The 17,676-nt window shown below is 45.3% G+C and overlaps 1 protein-coding gene across 1 annotated transcript in view; it reads right to left on the bottom strand.

Annotated features, from left to right (window-relative positions):
- Positions 1-17,676, bottom strand: part of LOC311243974 (copine-9-like) — a gene marked incomplete at both ends in the record, with an annotated part of 217,986 nt that overhangs the window by 105,926 nt on the left and 94,384 nt on the right. The window contains one exon of the mRNA XM_084333382.1: positions 7,247-7,293. Coding sequence (XP_084189508.1) covers positions 7,247-7,293 — 47 coding nt within the window. The remainder of the gene's footprint in view (positions 1-7,246; positions 7,294-17,676) is intronic.

The following is a 17,676-nucleotide window of genomic DNA, read 5'->3' as shown; positions in this document are numbered from 1 at the left end:
TTGAAGTCTATAAGAAAATAGTTTTCTGAGCTCTCTCACTTTTTACCAAAACTGCTTCTAATCACTCATTTCTGTACAAATTTCTATGCAATTTGGACATGTACTTCAGCCATACCAATTTTTTTTGGAAATACTACTTCTGGACTACTAACTACTACAGAAAAACGTGAGTAACAAGTTTTTCTACAACTCAAGTTCAGACATATGTTACTCTATTTAATTAGCACTGAGCGTGAATTTTCTTTATTGTATCAGAATGTCCTCTTTCAAAAGAGACCAGGCTCATGCATGTGCTATAAGTATAAAGTATAGTATTTTGGTTTGCAAAAAAAGTATGCAGTCCTCAAAAACGAAAACTAAAATGGCCACTTTTGGGGGCGATTTGTTTGATATTGGATTGAAAAAAAATATATATACCAGGTATAACAGTAGGACTAACTGTGCAGGTTATATTGGGAGTGAGCACATGGTGGAAAAAGATAAAATCATGTCGACCTTATGCAAATTAATCCAATCTTCGCTGGTTAATCACCAATTAGCATGAAACTGATTTGTTTCCTTAACTCATTCCCCGCCAACAACGAGTATACTCGTTATTTGATCGTTTTTCCGTCATTATTCATCCAGGGACCTTGGTGTTACCATAGGGAATGAGTCTGAGATCGCCAAAGTCCAATACCGGCCGCATCCAGCTAGACGGCGGTATCAAGCACCCTTTGAAACCTTGTATCTTGGCCTGTGTAACGGCCAAACTTCTCGGGTCTCACTTTTCCTTGTCGGGCGAATGGAGCGGTTCTCCCGGTTCCATTGAAGCGCGTCAAATATCCCCGATCCATATGTTGTGGTGGGTTATGCCGTGGACCAAATGGACATCGGATGTACCAGATGGCGATCAAATAATTCAAATATTATTTTTGGAATACTCCCGATCACAGGTAAGGACTATCTGACGTAAATTTTAGCTTAATTGTGCAATGTTTTTATACCGATCGGGCTGATGAGCGTTATTTTTTGATGGGCCGCCGACTCGGCGAGTCATACTGTACAAACATTGTCTGCTTGTGTTTGATGGGCCGCCGAGCCATACTGTATACATGTATGTTCTGCCATGTCAGCAATATCTTAGACATAGGCCTATTTCCATTAATAATCGCAGTCCTGACTCCTGTGTGCGGAAACAGGTTGTGGGCGTGTTATAACGTTAACCAACGTTGCAAGATGCGTATAATGAAAAAATAAAAAAATAATATAAAAAATTATATACCGTAATTCCTCTAATAGTAACCGGGTCTCAAATACAAGCCGGGTCTCTATTAATGGCCGGGTGCGCTCTTGAGCTAAGCAACTATAAGCCGGCCTCCTAATACAAGCCGGGTTACTAATATACTGAGCTGCATACTGAGCTAGTTACTTGATTTCACTTTGAAAACGTTGAAATGACCAGTGACCACCTGTAATTGCACTGTTTACTATTTCATACAGTACTTGGTTTCAATAAATGAACCCAGTACATTTTACTGGGTTCAAACTGACACAAGATGTTGATTTATTCATTATGATCCGTTTGAAAATTTGAAATATAGGCCTCCCTCTTATACAGGCCTCCTCCTAATACAAGCCTGGTACCCGCTACAGTTGAAACAAATACAAGCCGGGGTTACTATTAGAGGAATTACGGTATATAAAAAACATTTCTTTAATGATTTTTATTTGTAATAAATTTTTTTTTGGCATCCTCTGTTATTTTACCCACGCAACGCCTGACACACACACACACACATACACACACACATACACACACGCGTCGCGCGCTACAGCGTGAAAGCAATTTGCGACTCCAGATGATAATAATAATAATAAATGAAGACTTGATTCAATTTGTGTGAATGAGTGAGTGAGTATTTAATTTTCTACCTGTTCTCATTATACCCCCCACATAAAATCCAAAGGATAATTAGCTGGTCAAACATTATCAGTGCGCTCTCGAAATTATAATTAGCCAAAATTATAATATTGTAGAAGTCGAAGGAAGAGGCGATGCAATAACGAGCGTGACAAGTCCTTCAGGTTACTTCCTACTTTATTCATTGACAAAATCACCGCTGTACACACACCTACCACTCTCCTATATCTCCTCCCCTGTGACCCTTCAACTCTGGAGTGAGAGACTCCCTCAATGTGACACCACACAGGCCCCCCCCGAACACCCAGAGTAGACATACCCTGCAATCTCAACCCATACAAAACCCCCCAAAGTACTCAGCCCCTCGTAGGAGGCCTGACTACCCGACCATAACGACTGCGCTTAACAGTCAGGGGGGAAGGGCACGAGCCGGCGGCCGTCTGCGCCGGCGGCGAGGCTGGACTGGGGGAGAGAGAGGGGCTGCTGCCAGGGTAGAGGTAGATACGGGCCGCAAGCCTGCGGAAGGAGTGGGGTTGGGTGGACGGCCGCGCCGTCGGGGCTGAGCCAGCTCCACCGGCCCGTCCGGGGCCACGTGTGCAGGCTTCAAACGGTACACCGATATCCGCTCCTGAATCCCCCATCTGTCCACCATAAAGCTCTTGGGTCCCGCTTCCAGGACCCGGAAGGGCCCATCGTACGGAGCCTGGAGTGGAGAACGGTGGGCATCGCGGTGGATGAACACGTACAGGGCTGACATCAAGTCCTTGGGGATGTAGGACAGGGGAAGACAGTGATGTGCGGGCACGGGAGCGAAATCGCTGGTGGCGTCTCGGATGTCCAAGCGATGAGTCGCAGCTGACCAGGGGGCTGTGGCACCTGGGAGGAACTCAACACGAGCTCAGCCGAAGATGACTGCAGATCCTCCTTTGGGGCAGAGCGCAGGCCTAGCATGATCCACGGCAAACGGTCGACCCAATTACTGTCCGTAAGAGCCGCCCGGAGAGCAGCCTTCATGGTGCGGTGGAAACGCTCACAGAGACCATTTGCCTGCGGGTTGTATGCCACGGTGCGGTGGAGTTTCACCCCCAAACTCTCCGCCATGGCGCTCCACAGCTCTGACGTGAACTGGGGCCCTGTGTTCGAAGTTAGATCTGCGGGGGTACCGAAACGGGCCACCCAGGTGGAGATGAACGCCCGAGCCACGTCCGCCGATGTAGTGGATGACAGGGGCACAGCCTCCGGCCACCTGGTGGTCCTGTCCACCATGGTTAGTAGGTGAGTGAACCCCTGGGAGGGGGGCAGCGGACCCACCAGGTCCACATTGACGTGATCAAAACGTCTCTCCGGGATGAGAAATGGCCCCAGCGGGGCCTTAGTGTGGCAATGCACAAGAGGCTGCCCACCACTTGACGTCCTTCCTAAGGCCCGGCCAGGCGAACCTAGCCCCCACCAGCTTAACCGATGCCTTCACCCCCGGGTGCGACAAGGCATGTATAGCATCGTAAATGCGGCGGCGCCAGCCAGCGGGGACCATCGGGCGAGGTCGGCCGGTGGAGACATCGCAGAGGAGCGTGGCCTTACTGTCCTGGAACACCTCATCCTCCAGTCTCAGTCCTGTCGTGGCCGTCCATGTCCGTGCACTGGTCAACTGCCATGGCTGCGTAGTCCACACCCAGGTGCACAGTGTTGACCCGCACTCTGGAGAGGCAGTCAGCCACCAGGTTGTCCTTGCCCGCCACATGCTGCAGGTCCGTGTTGAATTCCAAAATGGCTGACAGTTGGCGCTGCTGCCGTGCCGACCATAGTTCCGTGGGCTTGGCAATGGCAAAGGTCAGAGGCTTGTGGTCCACGAAAGCGATGAACTCCCGGAACCTAAAATGACGCGTGGCGAGGAAAAGGGCCAGCAGCTCCCTGTCAAACGTGCTGTATTTCCTCTAGTTGTCCCGAAGTGTCCTGCTGAAAAAGGCCAGAGGCTGCCAGGCGCCGGCCACCCACTGTTCACACACCGCCCCCACAGCATAGTCCGAGGCATAGGTCGTGAGGGCTATTGGAGCGGCCGGGTATGGGTGTGCCAGCATAGTAGCGTTAGTGAGAGCAGCCGTAGCACTATCAAATGCCTGGACCCTCTCAGGGGACCAGTCCACCTCCTGATTGTCCTTCTTGCCCCTTAGTGCCTCGTACAGGGGGTGCATCAAGAGAGCCGCTCCTGGTATGAATCGGTTATAAAAATGTACCATACCGAGGAACTCCTGTAGGGGCTTGATGGTGCGAGGACGTGGGAAGGCAGTGATCGCCTCCACCTTGGTGGGCAGAGGCACAGCTCCCTGTGAAGAGATGTGATGGCCCAGGAAGTCTATGTCTGGCCGGCCGAACTGACACTTGGCCGGGTTCACAATCAGCCCATGTTCATTCAGCCGCTGAAACAGCTGTTGGAAGTGCAAACAATGCTCTTCAGCAGACGTGCTGGCCACCAGGATGTCGTCTAAATACACAAATAAAAATGACAAACCTCGCAGCACAGAGTCCATTAACCGCTGGAAGGTTAATGGACCTGCGCTGCCCCCTTGAGTCCGAAAGGCATCCTTAAAAACTTGAAAAGTCCAAACGGGGTAACGTCTCTGGGATGGACTGGCACCTGGTGGTAGCCCCGCACCAAATCCACCTTGGAGAAAATGGTGGTCCCGGCCAGGTGAACAGAAAAGTCCTGGCTGTGCGGGACAGGGTAGCGGTCATGAGCCGTGGCACTATTGAGGCACCGGAAATCTCCACACGGGCGCCACTTCCCATCAGCTTTCGGAACCATATGCAAAGGCGAGGCCCACGGGCTGTCGGAGCGCCGCACAATGCCGAGCTGCTCCATTGTGTCGAACTCCCCTTTAGCGATGGCCAGTTTAGCGTCGTCAAGGCGGCGTGCGCACGCGAAAACTGGCGGACCGGCCGTGGGAATATAATGCTCCACCCCATGTTTTGCGATCATAGCAGAAAACGTGGGCACAGTCAGAGCGGGGAAATCAGCGAGAAGCCGCTGGTACACGTCCCCTGTGGCGAGGATGTTGGCGAGGGCGAGCCGCAGGGGTAAGTGGCAAATGACACAGCGTCAATTAGACAGGCAAATCGAGAGCAAGGGTCCATGGAAATGAAGAGCGCGTGCATAGCAGGAAACTCCAAGGGACGGCAGGGCAGCAACAACCGTCTCACACTGGAGACCACGGGAGAACACAACAGCAGATGGTGGAGACAAGACGAACCCGACAACGAGTGACCTGCAGTCAGCATATATGAGTCCTCCCGACGAGCTGATTGGAATTCATCTCAGGTGCGTGATGTTGATTGACGCTGAATAATTCAGTTTTGCCTCAATATATACTGTATAATTCTGTTTTGCCTCAATATACATTATATATATATATATATATATATATATATATATATATATATATATTAATGCTGTCAATCGATTAAAATATTTAATCGCGATTAATCGCATGATTGTCCATAGTTAACTCGTGATTAATCGCAAATTAATCGCATTGATTTTTTTTTATCTACCTTAAACTGATCTTTTTCAAGTTCCAAGTTTTAATACTCTTATCAACATGAGTCAACAAATGCTTGCTTTATGCAGCCATTTAACATAAAAGGATGACCCGCATGCATTGCAAATTTGCATCAAATTCAAAACAGAGTGATGCACAAAATAACTTAAAAGAAAATAATAATTTAAAACAATGAATAAAGTGTGCATGAAATAATAGGGGAAAGAAAACGTTAGGAACTTGTTACATTCACCCACACAAGGGCTGAGTAATCACACACCCCCCCTCTCTCTCTCTCACACACACACTCTCCCAGCTCTAGTCTCTTTCTCTCTTGCCCCTTCCTCATCTCTCTCACCCCCCTCTCTCTATATATATCACACACACACACACACACACACACACGCACACGCACACGCACACGCACACACACACACACATACACACACACACGCACTTCAGAAACAAACATAGTATCAATGAGAGTATCAATAATACACCTGAGTGAAGTCTAGTAAAACAAAAACAAAAACAAGAAAAATATATTTTTTTTTCTTAAAAGTTAATCGTGAGTTAAAAAAAATAGTGGCGTTAATAGAATCGGGCGATAACGCGTTAATACCGCGTTAACTTTGACAGCCTTAATATATATATATATTGATGCAAAACTATATATTATTATTATATTATAGAATTATTCAGCAGTGTGTGTGTGTTGTGTGTGCGTGTGCGCTGCGGTGGGCAGGAGCGTGCAATAAGATGGTATACATATGGTATATGAATAGTCTATTCCACTATAGGTATATAGTGTGCTGTGTGATGACCATACATTTGAATCTAATCTAATTTTGCACACGGCCCTCGCATTATAATGAGCTGGACAGGTGTGTGTGTGTGTGTGGTAACGTGAACGCGATATCTGCCATGCGAGACTAGGCGAGAGGCTGTAGTCAAATCTGAAGTGTTCGACGTTTTGACTCCTCCCCCGGTTGCAATCATCTACTCTCGTCTACTTTCGAGGCAGGCCGAAATTAATCTCAAACACGCCTATTAGCTGCTCTATGATGGAAAGTCATTAGCAGCTCTACGATGGAAAGTCATTAGCAGCTCTAAGATGGAAAGTCATTAGCAGCTCTACGATGGAAAATCATTAGCAGCTTGTGGAAAGCATATTTAAGTGAATGATTCCTGTTAGAGAGAGGAAGATGAGGAGCAGGATTTTCTTGGCTACAGTCTATTCGAAACCCAAACGGTGCATGCATTTTGCTAATCTGATTGGCCACTGACGTTTCTGGTCATGTGACATGTGCGCCCAATCGCGTGACGCGCCCATTTCCGCCTCGACCAGCAGCAAACTACCTAACGCCTAGTTTATCACTGGTTAAGCTTAGGTGACTCTTTCAAAGTTGGTTAAGGTTAGAGTTTGGAATCAGGGCTGGTGTTCTATCGCCCTGCTCTAAAGACAAACTCTAACCTTAACCAACTTCGAAAGAGTGCCTAAGCTTAACCGGGGAAAGAACTTGCCGTCACACGATTGGTGCGACCAGAAACATCAGTGGCCAATCAGAGCGTAAAACGCAAACGCACCGTTTGGGTTTCGAATAGACGCCTACAGTTGTATACATGTACAGTTGTATAGAAGAAGAAGAAGAAGAAGAAGAAGAAGAAGAAGAAGAAGAAGAAGAAGAAGAAGAAGAAGAAGAAGAAGAAGAAGAAGAAGAAGAAGAAGAAGAAGAAGAAGAAGAAGAAGAAGAAGAAGAAGAAGAAGAAGAAGAAGAAGAAGAAGAAGAGCTATAGGTAAACTTACCTCTCTCCACTCTTTGGTCCCAATAGCCTGCAAATACAGCACGGCCACTGAGGGGGGAGAGAGAGAGAGAGAGAGAGTGAGAGAGAGAGAGAGAGAGAGAGAGAGAGAGAGAGAGAGAGAGAGAGAGGTGATGAGAGATAGATAAAAGGAGAGCGGTATATAAAATGGGAGATAGGGAAAGATAGAATGAGAGGGAGAGAGAGGATGAGAGAGGGAGAGAGGGGGGAGGGGGAGAGTGAGTGAGAGGGAAAGAGAGAGGGAGGGATAGTGTGATAGAGGAAGGGAACAAGAGAGAGACGGTGGGAGAGAGAGGGGGGAGATAAAAGAGATTTAATACGCTATATTTCTGCAATTAAAAGACTCACAAATAACAAAACAAAAATAAAGTATGATATTAAGTTGAACTGGAACAAGGTTCCACTAAACAGCCCCATCCACAACGCTACAGAGTGCACCCTTAGCTTAAAGGGTACAGACGACTCTTAAGTCTAGAATTTAAGAGAATAGAATATCTTCATTTATCAAGCACATTTTACATAATATTCCCCTGCATTTACCCATCCCAACCTGTTAGGACTAGTTAGGGGCAGTGGGCAGCCATGCAACCAGGCAGGGACCAATCCCAGCCAATGTACGTACAGTATGTACACTGTAAGAAAAAAAGCTGCAAGAAAACTGTAAATGTCTGGCATCAATGGTTGCCAAATACTTAATGTCAAATTATAGTAAAATCAAATACATTTACAGATTACAACCTTTATTTAATGGTTAATCTTTTGATAAAAGGTAATTTACTGTATTTCTATGGCATTTACACTTAAAGTAGAAAAACAAAAGTAATCTGCAAAATAATAGTGAATTTCCTGTGAAAAAACATGAATTTTTTACAGTTTAGGCTATGTATGTATGGATTTGGCTGTCTGATATGTCATTTAGGCGTTGAGAAACATTTATTTGGTTTGACGTTTGAAGACTAAACAAGCTTTTAATAACTGTGTGTTCAGTAGGAAGAGGTGATTTAGTTTAGTTTAGTTTATGAGAATGTGCACATACATTAATCATGTGTAGTAAACAAGATGATGGGAAGACGCTCATTTCCATCTGTAGGTACAATACAGTCATATACAGTAAAAGTACAAAGAATACAAAATACAAGAATACAATCATTAAAAGCCCTCCACCTTCTCTCCCTCCACATTCCCTCTCACTCTCCACCCCTCCCTCCCACCTTACAATAAAAAACACAATACATCATATGAAATACATTATTGAAAACAATAAATACAATATAAACACCCTATAGTAGCACTATTTAAGAACTCCTTATACTAAAAGTGTAAATATGTGCCTCATCCTAACATACAACATCATAACATGTGCATGGTTTGAAAGCTCGGCGTTGCTAATAAACATTTAAATATTTTTTATAAACTGCTCAAAACGGCATTATTTTCGGCGTTGGCTGCCTGGTTGTGATCACAGCGCATGCGCATCATGCACCCAACGCCGGAAATAATGCAGTGTTGACTGTGAACGCCGAGCTTTCAAATCATCCCGTATTTGTGTCCGAAACCCTCGTGCAACTGTGAGTACCTTTGAAACGTCTCTGTGATTCTTGTATAAAGAACGGTTCGGCCAGAACCAGTCCTTCATGGTAAATCTAGGTTGGTTTCCCATTGAGGAGCAAGTGACTGTGGATTCACTCGGTGCATCACAGTCATGAAAGGGGCTATTGAATCCCATCATCATATTTACATAGTCTGTCCACTATGTTTATTACTTTGTTATTTCCCCCCCCTATCTATGTAAAGCGACCTTGCATGGGTCTCTTGAAAGGCGCTATATAAAATGAAGCTATTATTATTATTATTATTATCACGTCTGTGCGCGGAGCTCACAAAAAAAATTTAAAACTGTCTTTTACTGTTTGTTAGTCTCAGTGAAGTTTCAACGGAGCGAGGTAATCTATTCTAACCAACAAATTGAAGTAGAAAGCATTTTGTTGTGGCCAATCTTATTTGGAAACATGACACAAAATAATAGTATGTCGCTTTTTATTTGAAACAATATTTAATCGCGTTTGGAGGTCGGTGTTCTGCGTCTGCCCCCGTGCCAAACAAGCAAGCCAACCTATTGTTCGCGCATGAGCCCGTTATAATTACACTACTGTCGCTATTTCACAATGAACTATAATGAATTACGGTTCATACAGAACACGCGCCAGTGTCGGGAGTAATGCACGGAAGCTTATTTCCGCGTTGAAACTAATGCATGCAACTTATGAGAGCTATGCCGTCCGTCTGCAGTCCCCATATTCTACCACAGGGCGTCAGCTACGCATGCTCTGGGCTGTGCGTAGAAATATGCACAAAGTCAAGTTCACGTTCAAATTGATAAATCCCACACTTTGCTTAGAAATGGTCGTACGCACAGGTTAAGCACATATCTGTGCGTACGCAACGTTGATGAATGAGGGCCCAGGTATTTACACAAGGTAAATTTGAAGGTTGGAGTACCCAGAACTAGGGATGTCCGATATTATCGGCCTACCGATATTGGCATTAAAATGTAATATCGGAAATGATCGGTATCGGTTTAAAAAAAAAGTAATTTTTTTTTATTATATATAAACGGGACATGCATTGCTATTCCTTGCACTATTTGCGCAACTTTACACAATTCCTGTGAGTCTATGGAACACATCTGTAAGTTTTTTTTTTTTTTAAATCATTGTTTTATATTTCTCAAAAGCATAATTTGTCTCCCTTTGGAATTCTGGCTGTTATTGGAATTTTTTATTTAAATTTTTTTTAAACCGATCATTTCCGATATTACATTTTAATGCCAATATCGGTAGGCCGATAATATCGGACATCCCTAGTTCCGGGTACTCCAACCTTCAGCAGCTGTCACAGGTTTTCCTATGGGAGTTGATTTTAAATCGTTTTACATCTGTTACTAGACACCTTTACAAACACATTGGTGAAGACATTTCTTGGTAAGGAATTTATTCCAAATATTTTTTTTCCTGACTAAAAGAAAACACCAGTGTTAAAAACGCATATGGGGGCGCCCCAGTGGCGAACCACATAGCACGCTCAGCCGCGACACGGCCGACCCGGGTTCGATTCCCGAACCCGTCGTTATTTGCCGAATGTCTTCTCCCCACTCTGTCTCCCATTCCTCCTCTGTCTCTCTCTACTGGACTGCCCAGTAGCAATAAAGCGATAAAAAAAAAACGCCAAAAAATAAATCTTAAAAAAAAAAAAACGCATATGATGAAATCGTGATTTCAATATCAATTAAAATAATGGTGATTAATGCTTTTTGCCTTAATCCAGCAGCCCTATATTATGGCAACACTGATATCCCAGTTATGAAAATTTCTCCAATGAGTGTTTTAGGCTCAAACATACTGTAACTGCATGGACACACATATGATGCATATAATACAAACACATGTACAGTATGAACATTCTCACACACACACACACACACACACACACACACACACACACACACACACACACACACACACACACACACACACACACACACACACACACACACACAGAGACAGAGAACAGCTCTTTGGTTTTCTCTAATTGTTCCATGGTATCCACACATGTGAGTACAAGCACACACGTGCGCACACACACACACACGCACGCACGCACACACACACACACACACACACACACACACACACACACACACACACACACACACACACACACACACACACACACACACACACACACACACACACACACACACACACACACACACACACACACACACACACACACACACACACACACACACACACAAGCAAACAAACAAACGAGAACAATGACTAAAGCCTCTTATTGAATCTATTAATACTTGGCTAAGTGTTGTCGCATGCATCTGAACGGAGATCATGAGCCAGTGCGTGTCTGGGTCTGGGTATCAGATGTTAGCTCTAATGAACTTCAGACTGGCTGGACACGCAGACTATTAAAAACACATTTTCTCTCCTAACGAGTAATTAGCTGTAGGGAGATAATGTAGGAAGGGTGAGGCAGGGCACATTGGTCAGTCGCAGTGACAGCCAAGACAGATGTGGTGTGTATTGTGGATTACATCTGGATCATGTTATGGATTTGTGTGGCCTTTGAGAGCCTGATATTCTAATGGTGACACAAAACTTGGCTAAACGGTGCCGAATTCCCTTAAAGGAACACAGCAACAACTGTGCATTCAGTTTCAAGTTTCTTTATTAGTTGTCATACAGAAGTACAGAATACTTTTATACAAAATGCTTCTTTCTATTACGCTCCAGAGACTGTGCTATACAAAAATAGATAAGTATAAAATAAAATAAAATAAGCAATGCGAACGAAAATTTGGCCCCATAATTACTCATGCGATCCGGATATGGCGTGAAACACAGAAAAAATATTCTAACCCACATAAATGGCATAATCATACTCCCTTATTCAATAACAATGCACTCTTGATTGGAAAACAACCTATAAGATTCCCTATATGGGAAAAGCAAGGCATACACTCATTAGGTGATGTTTTTAACAAACAGGGTTTTTGTAGTTATGAAGAAATACGCATTTTTTTTTATCTCACCGAGTCCACAGATTATTTTTACGCACAGTTATTGTTATGTTTGAAGTCTCACGGTGTTCCATTAAAGATACCAATTGAACACCACAGATACCACAAATTCTTCTATGAAAGAGAGACATCGAGAGGTTTTGTTTCAGATTTTTATCATCAATTACTCTGTCTGGAGGAGGGATATACCAGACCTGGAAAGTGATTTTGATTGGCAAGAAGCCTGGGCAAATGTTCAATTTACATCAAGGAACCCGGACCATCAACAAATCAATCTTAACTATATTCACAGGACATACTTGACTCCTATAAGACTGAAAAAAATGGGTCTTAAACAAGACTCCAAATGCTCCTTATGTACAAATGGGGACGAGGGGACATTTATGCACATGTACTGGGACTGCCCACCAGTTAAGATATTCTGGAAAGATTTATCAAAAAATATCTACAGCAAGAATTCTGGGTCTCAATGAATCCAAAATGACAATGTGGTTAGAAGTGGTGGAGAGAATAAAAGCTAGCATATAATGGTAGTGTCTGGTTAGGAGTGAGGGATAATGGATGGATTATCCAAGGGGGGTCCGGGAGGGGGGGGTACGAGCTAGAGCATATGTGTGTAGGGTATTAGATAGCAGGTATTAGGGGTATATACTGTAACACTTCCTCCGGTCCTGGTCCTGTGGGACCAGGACTCAGACATTCATATTCACAAGTACCTCCCATTAACAATAACACTCAATCAACATTACCACCCGGTGGGCTGATGACGATCTGGCATCAGCTCACACACCAACTCATTGTTATTTATTGTCAGTTGTGTTTGTTGTGTTTATTGTCTGTTGTCTCCACTTTGTTAGTCTTGTGTTCCCCTGTCTGTGGTTTGTAATTATGTTTAGTCTGGTTGGTTATTTGTTATTGTTTTCCAGTGTACTCTGTGTTCTATTGTTTCTGTCTACCACACCTGTGTCTTGTTTGTAAATTACCCTCTGTGTCTTGTCAATTAGTCTGTGTATATAGTCCTGTCTGTCCTGCCCTGCTGGGCGCGATCATTGTTAAATGTTTCCTGTGTGTGTTAGTCGTGTATGTACCTTGTCGTTAAGTAAACTGTTCATCGTCACATTCTGTCTCCGGTCTCATCAATCTCCACTCTGTCATCTGGGTTCATCATGCCAAAGAAGCGTACCAAGCGTAACAATATCCTGTATAAGACATTTAACTAAATGGTGATTTTATTGGATGTGCACTGTTAATAATGCTTGTATATCTTATCGTGTGTTGTCATGTTTGTTTATACGTTTGTTTAAAAAAATTATAAAAAAAGAAAATACAAAAAAGAAGAAAAAAAAACGTTGTGGCAAGTAAAAATAGAAGTCATGTACGTGGACACAAGTGTTCAGTATGTACATATGTACAATGTTCAATGCAGAGTAGAAGTAACTGAGTTACCATACAATATACTAATATACAATATACTATATAGTGCAAAGCAGAAATGGGATGAGGTACAATTTACAGTAAGGTGTAATGAGGTATGGGTTGTAGTGCAAATTCTTTACCAATAAATATAAAGTGCGTTCTATGTCGTTATGGCTTGCTCAGCACCTGTCTGCATATATCTCGCTTCAGCGTATATACACTGAATAAAAAATTCCACCATGTACCTTTACATGCCAGCATTCATCTGGCCACACCCCCATCCGCTTACCTACATAAGCAGGGGTGGGGCCACACACTCATCTCCTTCTCAAATTTCATCACAAGCTAAGTGCTGCTCACATGCCCACTTGATATATTTAGTCTGAGGAAAGGAAAACAGAAGAACAAGGAGATACGTTGACATCATATCTTTATTTTCTCTCTCACTATTTTCGAGAAAATACGGCGATATTGTCTTCGTTACTGGAGTGTCTGGGTCATTCCGACCTTCAACATTTTTTTCGTATTAGGAGCTCACGCCGCTGACATGCTTCCCAACTACAATCCTCCTTGCTGCGGCTGGATGGGGTTACCCTCCAGCAACACAGCTGGACTGTAGGACGCACCGACTATTGTGAGAAGCGGTTGTTTCCAGGTTGGGTACGTACTGTTTTGCTTGCGAGCTCTGGTTGTTGTTGATGCTGTGGGGGTTAGCTAACAATTTACGAAACGCCGAATCCAGGCTAGGGTCCTCTGCTCGGCTTAATCGGCGGTCGGGGGATCTTGGTCTGACGCCCATGATGGCTACTCTAGTGGGCCGCGCTAGGTCCTGGTGATCCCAGGATTCTAGAGCGGATGCTTCTCTGTCCCGTGCAGGCCCCATCTTTCATATACAAATGGAAGTATACCCTAACAAGGAAATGTGGGCATAGATTCTTCTTTATCGGAAGTTCCATGCTCAAAGGGCCCCGTGTATGTCTGGATCACCGTTGACAACTGTGTTCTGACATTTCTTTTTCTTTTCCCTGTTAGGGGAGGGATTGGGACAGCGGCCTGTCTGAAGTGTGGCTTGTTATGTCATTGTATACAGTTCAGGTGATAGCTGCTTAGCTTGCGTGCTAGTTTATGGACTACTGTGTTAGCCAGTCAGCTGTTAGCTGCGCAGCTGTTAGCTGCGGCGTTAGCTCGCTGTGTTTACCAGGCTGGTATACGTTAACTTGTTGCTATCAGCCGAACGGCTGTTAGCTTAATGCTACACTGTTGAACGTTTTCTGTGACTATAACATGCCTTAAACACTCTGACTACGACGTCATCTTTGACAGAGGATGTTAGTCGAACCTACCGGGAGCCCGGCCGGCGAGGACTGCGTCAACATGGAGAACCGTAGCGGCTGGGTGGCGCAGCGATGCTGCCCTCGTCGTCAACACAGGAATGCTGTGTTTAACGTCGGTGCCCCGTTAGCCAGATTGCAGTTCGCTTGGCCTGCGCTCACGGTAGGAAGGTCCTGACCGGACCTTAAACACTTCTTCTTCCTTCCCTTCTAAATGTTTTGTAATAACGATGTTTTCCAAAACGGGTGTTGCTGCAATACATTTAGGATACGACGCGTGTTGTGTGTGAATTGTCTTGTCACTGGTATAGCTTCTCTCTCCATACAAATCGGGTTGTTGTTTTACATGTGTAAAAATGATCTGGTTAGTTGTGTTGAGAACATCATGTGTGTTCAGGTACCGTGAACTCACAACTAAGGGGGTTAATTAACCTATAAAGCTATGCTTAGTGACATATGAGTTCACATATATAGTTCACATATTAACAGGGTTACCTGTTCAACTGGGCCGTATCAAGGGTAAGGTAGGAGGGGTGTTCCCCCCGGTTCCCTGGGGCTTCCCCACCCTCCTCTCAGACATGTTGTTTACAATATATTGTGTCACTGTGTTTGTGGGGATACGATGTAACCCTTAGCTTAATTGCTGGGGTTGTGCTAACCGCTTGAGGAACTATATTTTCCTAAAGAAAAGATTGTTTGGTCGCTTATCGTGTGTGCTTAGCAAGGCCTGTGGCCGATACATAATCGAGGATTCTGTATTCTCTCGTTATGAAAAACGGCGTTCCTCTGTAGCAAGAGTGTACTTGCCATTTTTTGTTGTGATAAAGGGTTGTATGTGTCTTGTGATCTACAACTGGGTTAGGTTGGCCACAGAAGCACATGTGTAAGTCTGGTACCGGGGCTCTTAAAGGGGCCCTCTCTATTCTGTGTTTTTTCCGTAGTAAAAATCAGATAGCAGGTTAGCACATGAGCTGTGTGAAGCTGTTAGACACTTCATGTAGCTGACTATGACTGTGTCATGTTCTTTTTTGTCATTACATCGTATCATGGGTGTGGGGTCGTAAAGGGGTGAACTGGTAATCCTTCCCTCCCCTTTTTGATTGGTCAGGGGTTAAAACCTCCTGTACTTCAAGGTTCCTGTCACGTTGCTGTTCGGCACGTTACAGGGTAAGAGGGGGGGGGGGGGAGTTTCCTGGTCCCACACCCTGGAAGATTGGGCGTGTGCACAGCAGAAATTCCCCCGCCATAGAGTACGTCACTGTGCGCGTCTCTGTTGGTAAGGCTTCCGTGAGTTGTTCAGGTCCATGTGATGGATCTGTTTCAGGGAGTTGTCAGAGCTCCTCCTCACGAAGCTCCTCCTCGGGCCTTCTGTGAGTTAGGACTCTCCTTCCCTGTGAGGGAGCCTCCTCAGAGTTCAGAGCCTCCTCCTCAGATTGTCAAGGTGAGTAGAACTTCGAAAAGGGGTTCTGCTCTATTGTGTGTGTATTCGATTCAATTCGAGTATTGAGTGTGTATTGGTTCAGTGCCTCCTCCTCGGAGAGCCCTAACCCAAATATTACATAGCTCAATGTTGCAATATATTCTTTTCAATCTATACAGCTCGCGTGGGAAGTCTCTCTGGGGATTTCCGTCTCCTCCCTATGGGAGGGTGGTGGGATGTAAAAATGTAAACAATTTTTACCCTCAGCTGCGTCACAAGGGATTCATGTCAGTCTGTGTTCTTTCTTTTTTGAATAAAAAGAGGAAGGTACATGAAGCACGACGGCTCCGTGTCGTTCTCCCAGGCGACTTGGAGGAACAATGTTTGGTGTCTTGCTAGACTATCCATTGATGTGTTTGGGTCTCGACGCATACATAGTGCTGGCTCGGTGTGTTTCTGTTAAAGAATCACACAGGGGCTAAGTGCACCTTGGTTGCTTGTTAAAACAGCGTTTTTATAGGGCAACTGGGATGGAGTTTTGTCTCTTCCGAATAGATCTGAACATAGGTAGAGGGGTCTCACGCCCTTGGGGTGGGCCACTGAGCACGGTCCAAATGGGACCGTCTGGGTGGCGCCCTCTTTTCATGTTTTAGATCGACACGCATACCTACCCCCTCTTCTGGAGTGGGCATGTCGGCGTGGTTAGGACACGGGACTGGTCTGGTCACGCTGGTCCAGGTCAGTTAACCCGTTGTCCGCCGGGGATGCAGATCTGATGTTCTGGTACCCTGAGGGACTTGTGCTTTTTTCGGGGGGGAAAATGCCGGGTCGGTCCGGGTGTCACAGGGTTAGGCGCTATGGAGACCCTTTGTTGGGTACATATTGTACTCTGCACTATCGTAATGGCTTACGGCCATGCCAACCTGTACACGCCCGATCTCGTCCGATCTCGGACGCTACGCAGATTCGGTCCTGGTTAGTACTTGGTTGGGAGACCGCCTGGGAATACTATGTGCGGTGTGCTTAGGGCTGGTTCTCCATTCTTTTCGCTCCTCTCTCACGTGTGGCGAAGAGGGGGCTGTTGGGGTGGTCTTGGACCTCCTCTGGTAACCCTGTGCTTCCCGTGCCACCGGGCCCGGTCCGAAGTAAAGTTTAGTTGATACCGTAGGCCTGGGATAACCCTTTTTTGAAAACTGAAACACCAGTGTATGCCCGCAGGTGTGTTTTGGAGTTTTTTCTTGAGGGGTTATAGGAACAACCACCGTCGGTACCAAGAGGGTGGTTGATTCCCTGGTGTGTTGGAGCAGTGTCAACTCCCGGGTTACCCGGTTGAGTGTGCCCCTGCACGTTCATGACGTCTGCCAATCATGTCAGCCTTCTCTGCCTCGACCCCTCTGGGTGGTTTTCTTTTTAATGGAGGCTTTGTCATGCAACAACGCCAGCATACGCCCCTTCCGCCGGGGGGGGGGGGCTGTTTTCAGCTGACTCCTTTGGCGCCTGTCTCGTCCGCAGTGCTCCAGGCTCAGGTTACAGCCTGTTGCCTGGTTTCCCCGGTGCGCTGCCTGCTTCCGTTGGTTAACCTTTTTGTGTGCTTACGGCCATGCTGACTGCTTGTTCTGCAGGGTCAGTGTGCCAGGCGGTGTGCTATTGGG

The sequence above is a fragment of the Notolepis coatsorum genome (genome assembly GCF_963971535.1).
Source record: "Notolepis coatsorum genome assembly, chromosome: 17".
Taxonomy (NCBI): domain Eukaryota; kingdom Metazoa; phylum Chordata; class Actinopteri; order Aulopiformes; family Paralepididae; genus Notolepis; species Notolepis coatsorum.
Note: the sequence above shows the minus strand (reverse complement) of the source record. Positions and strands in the feature narration are given on the sequence as shown.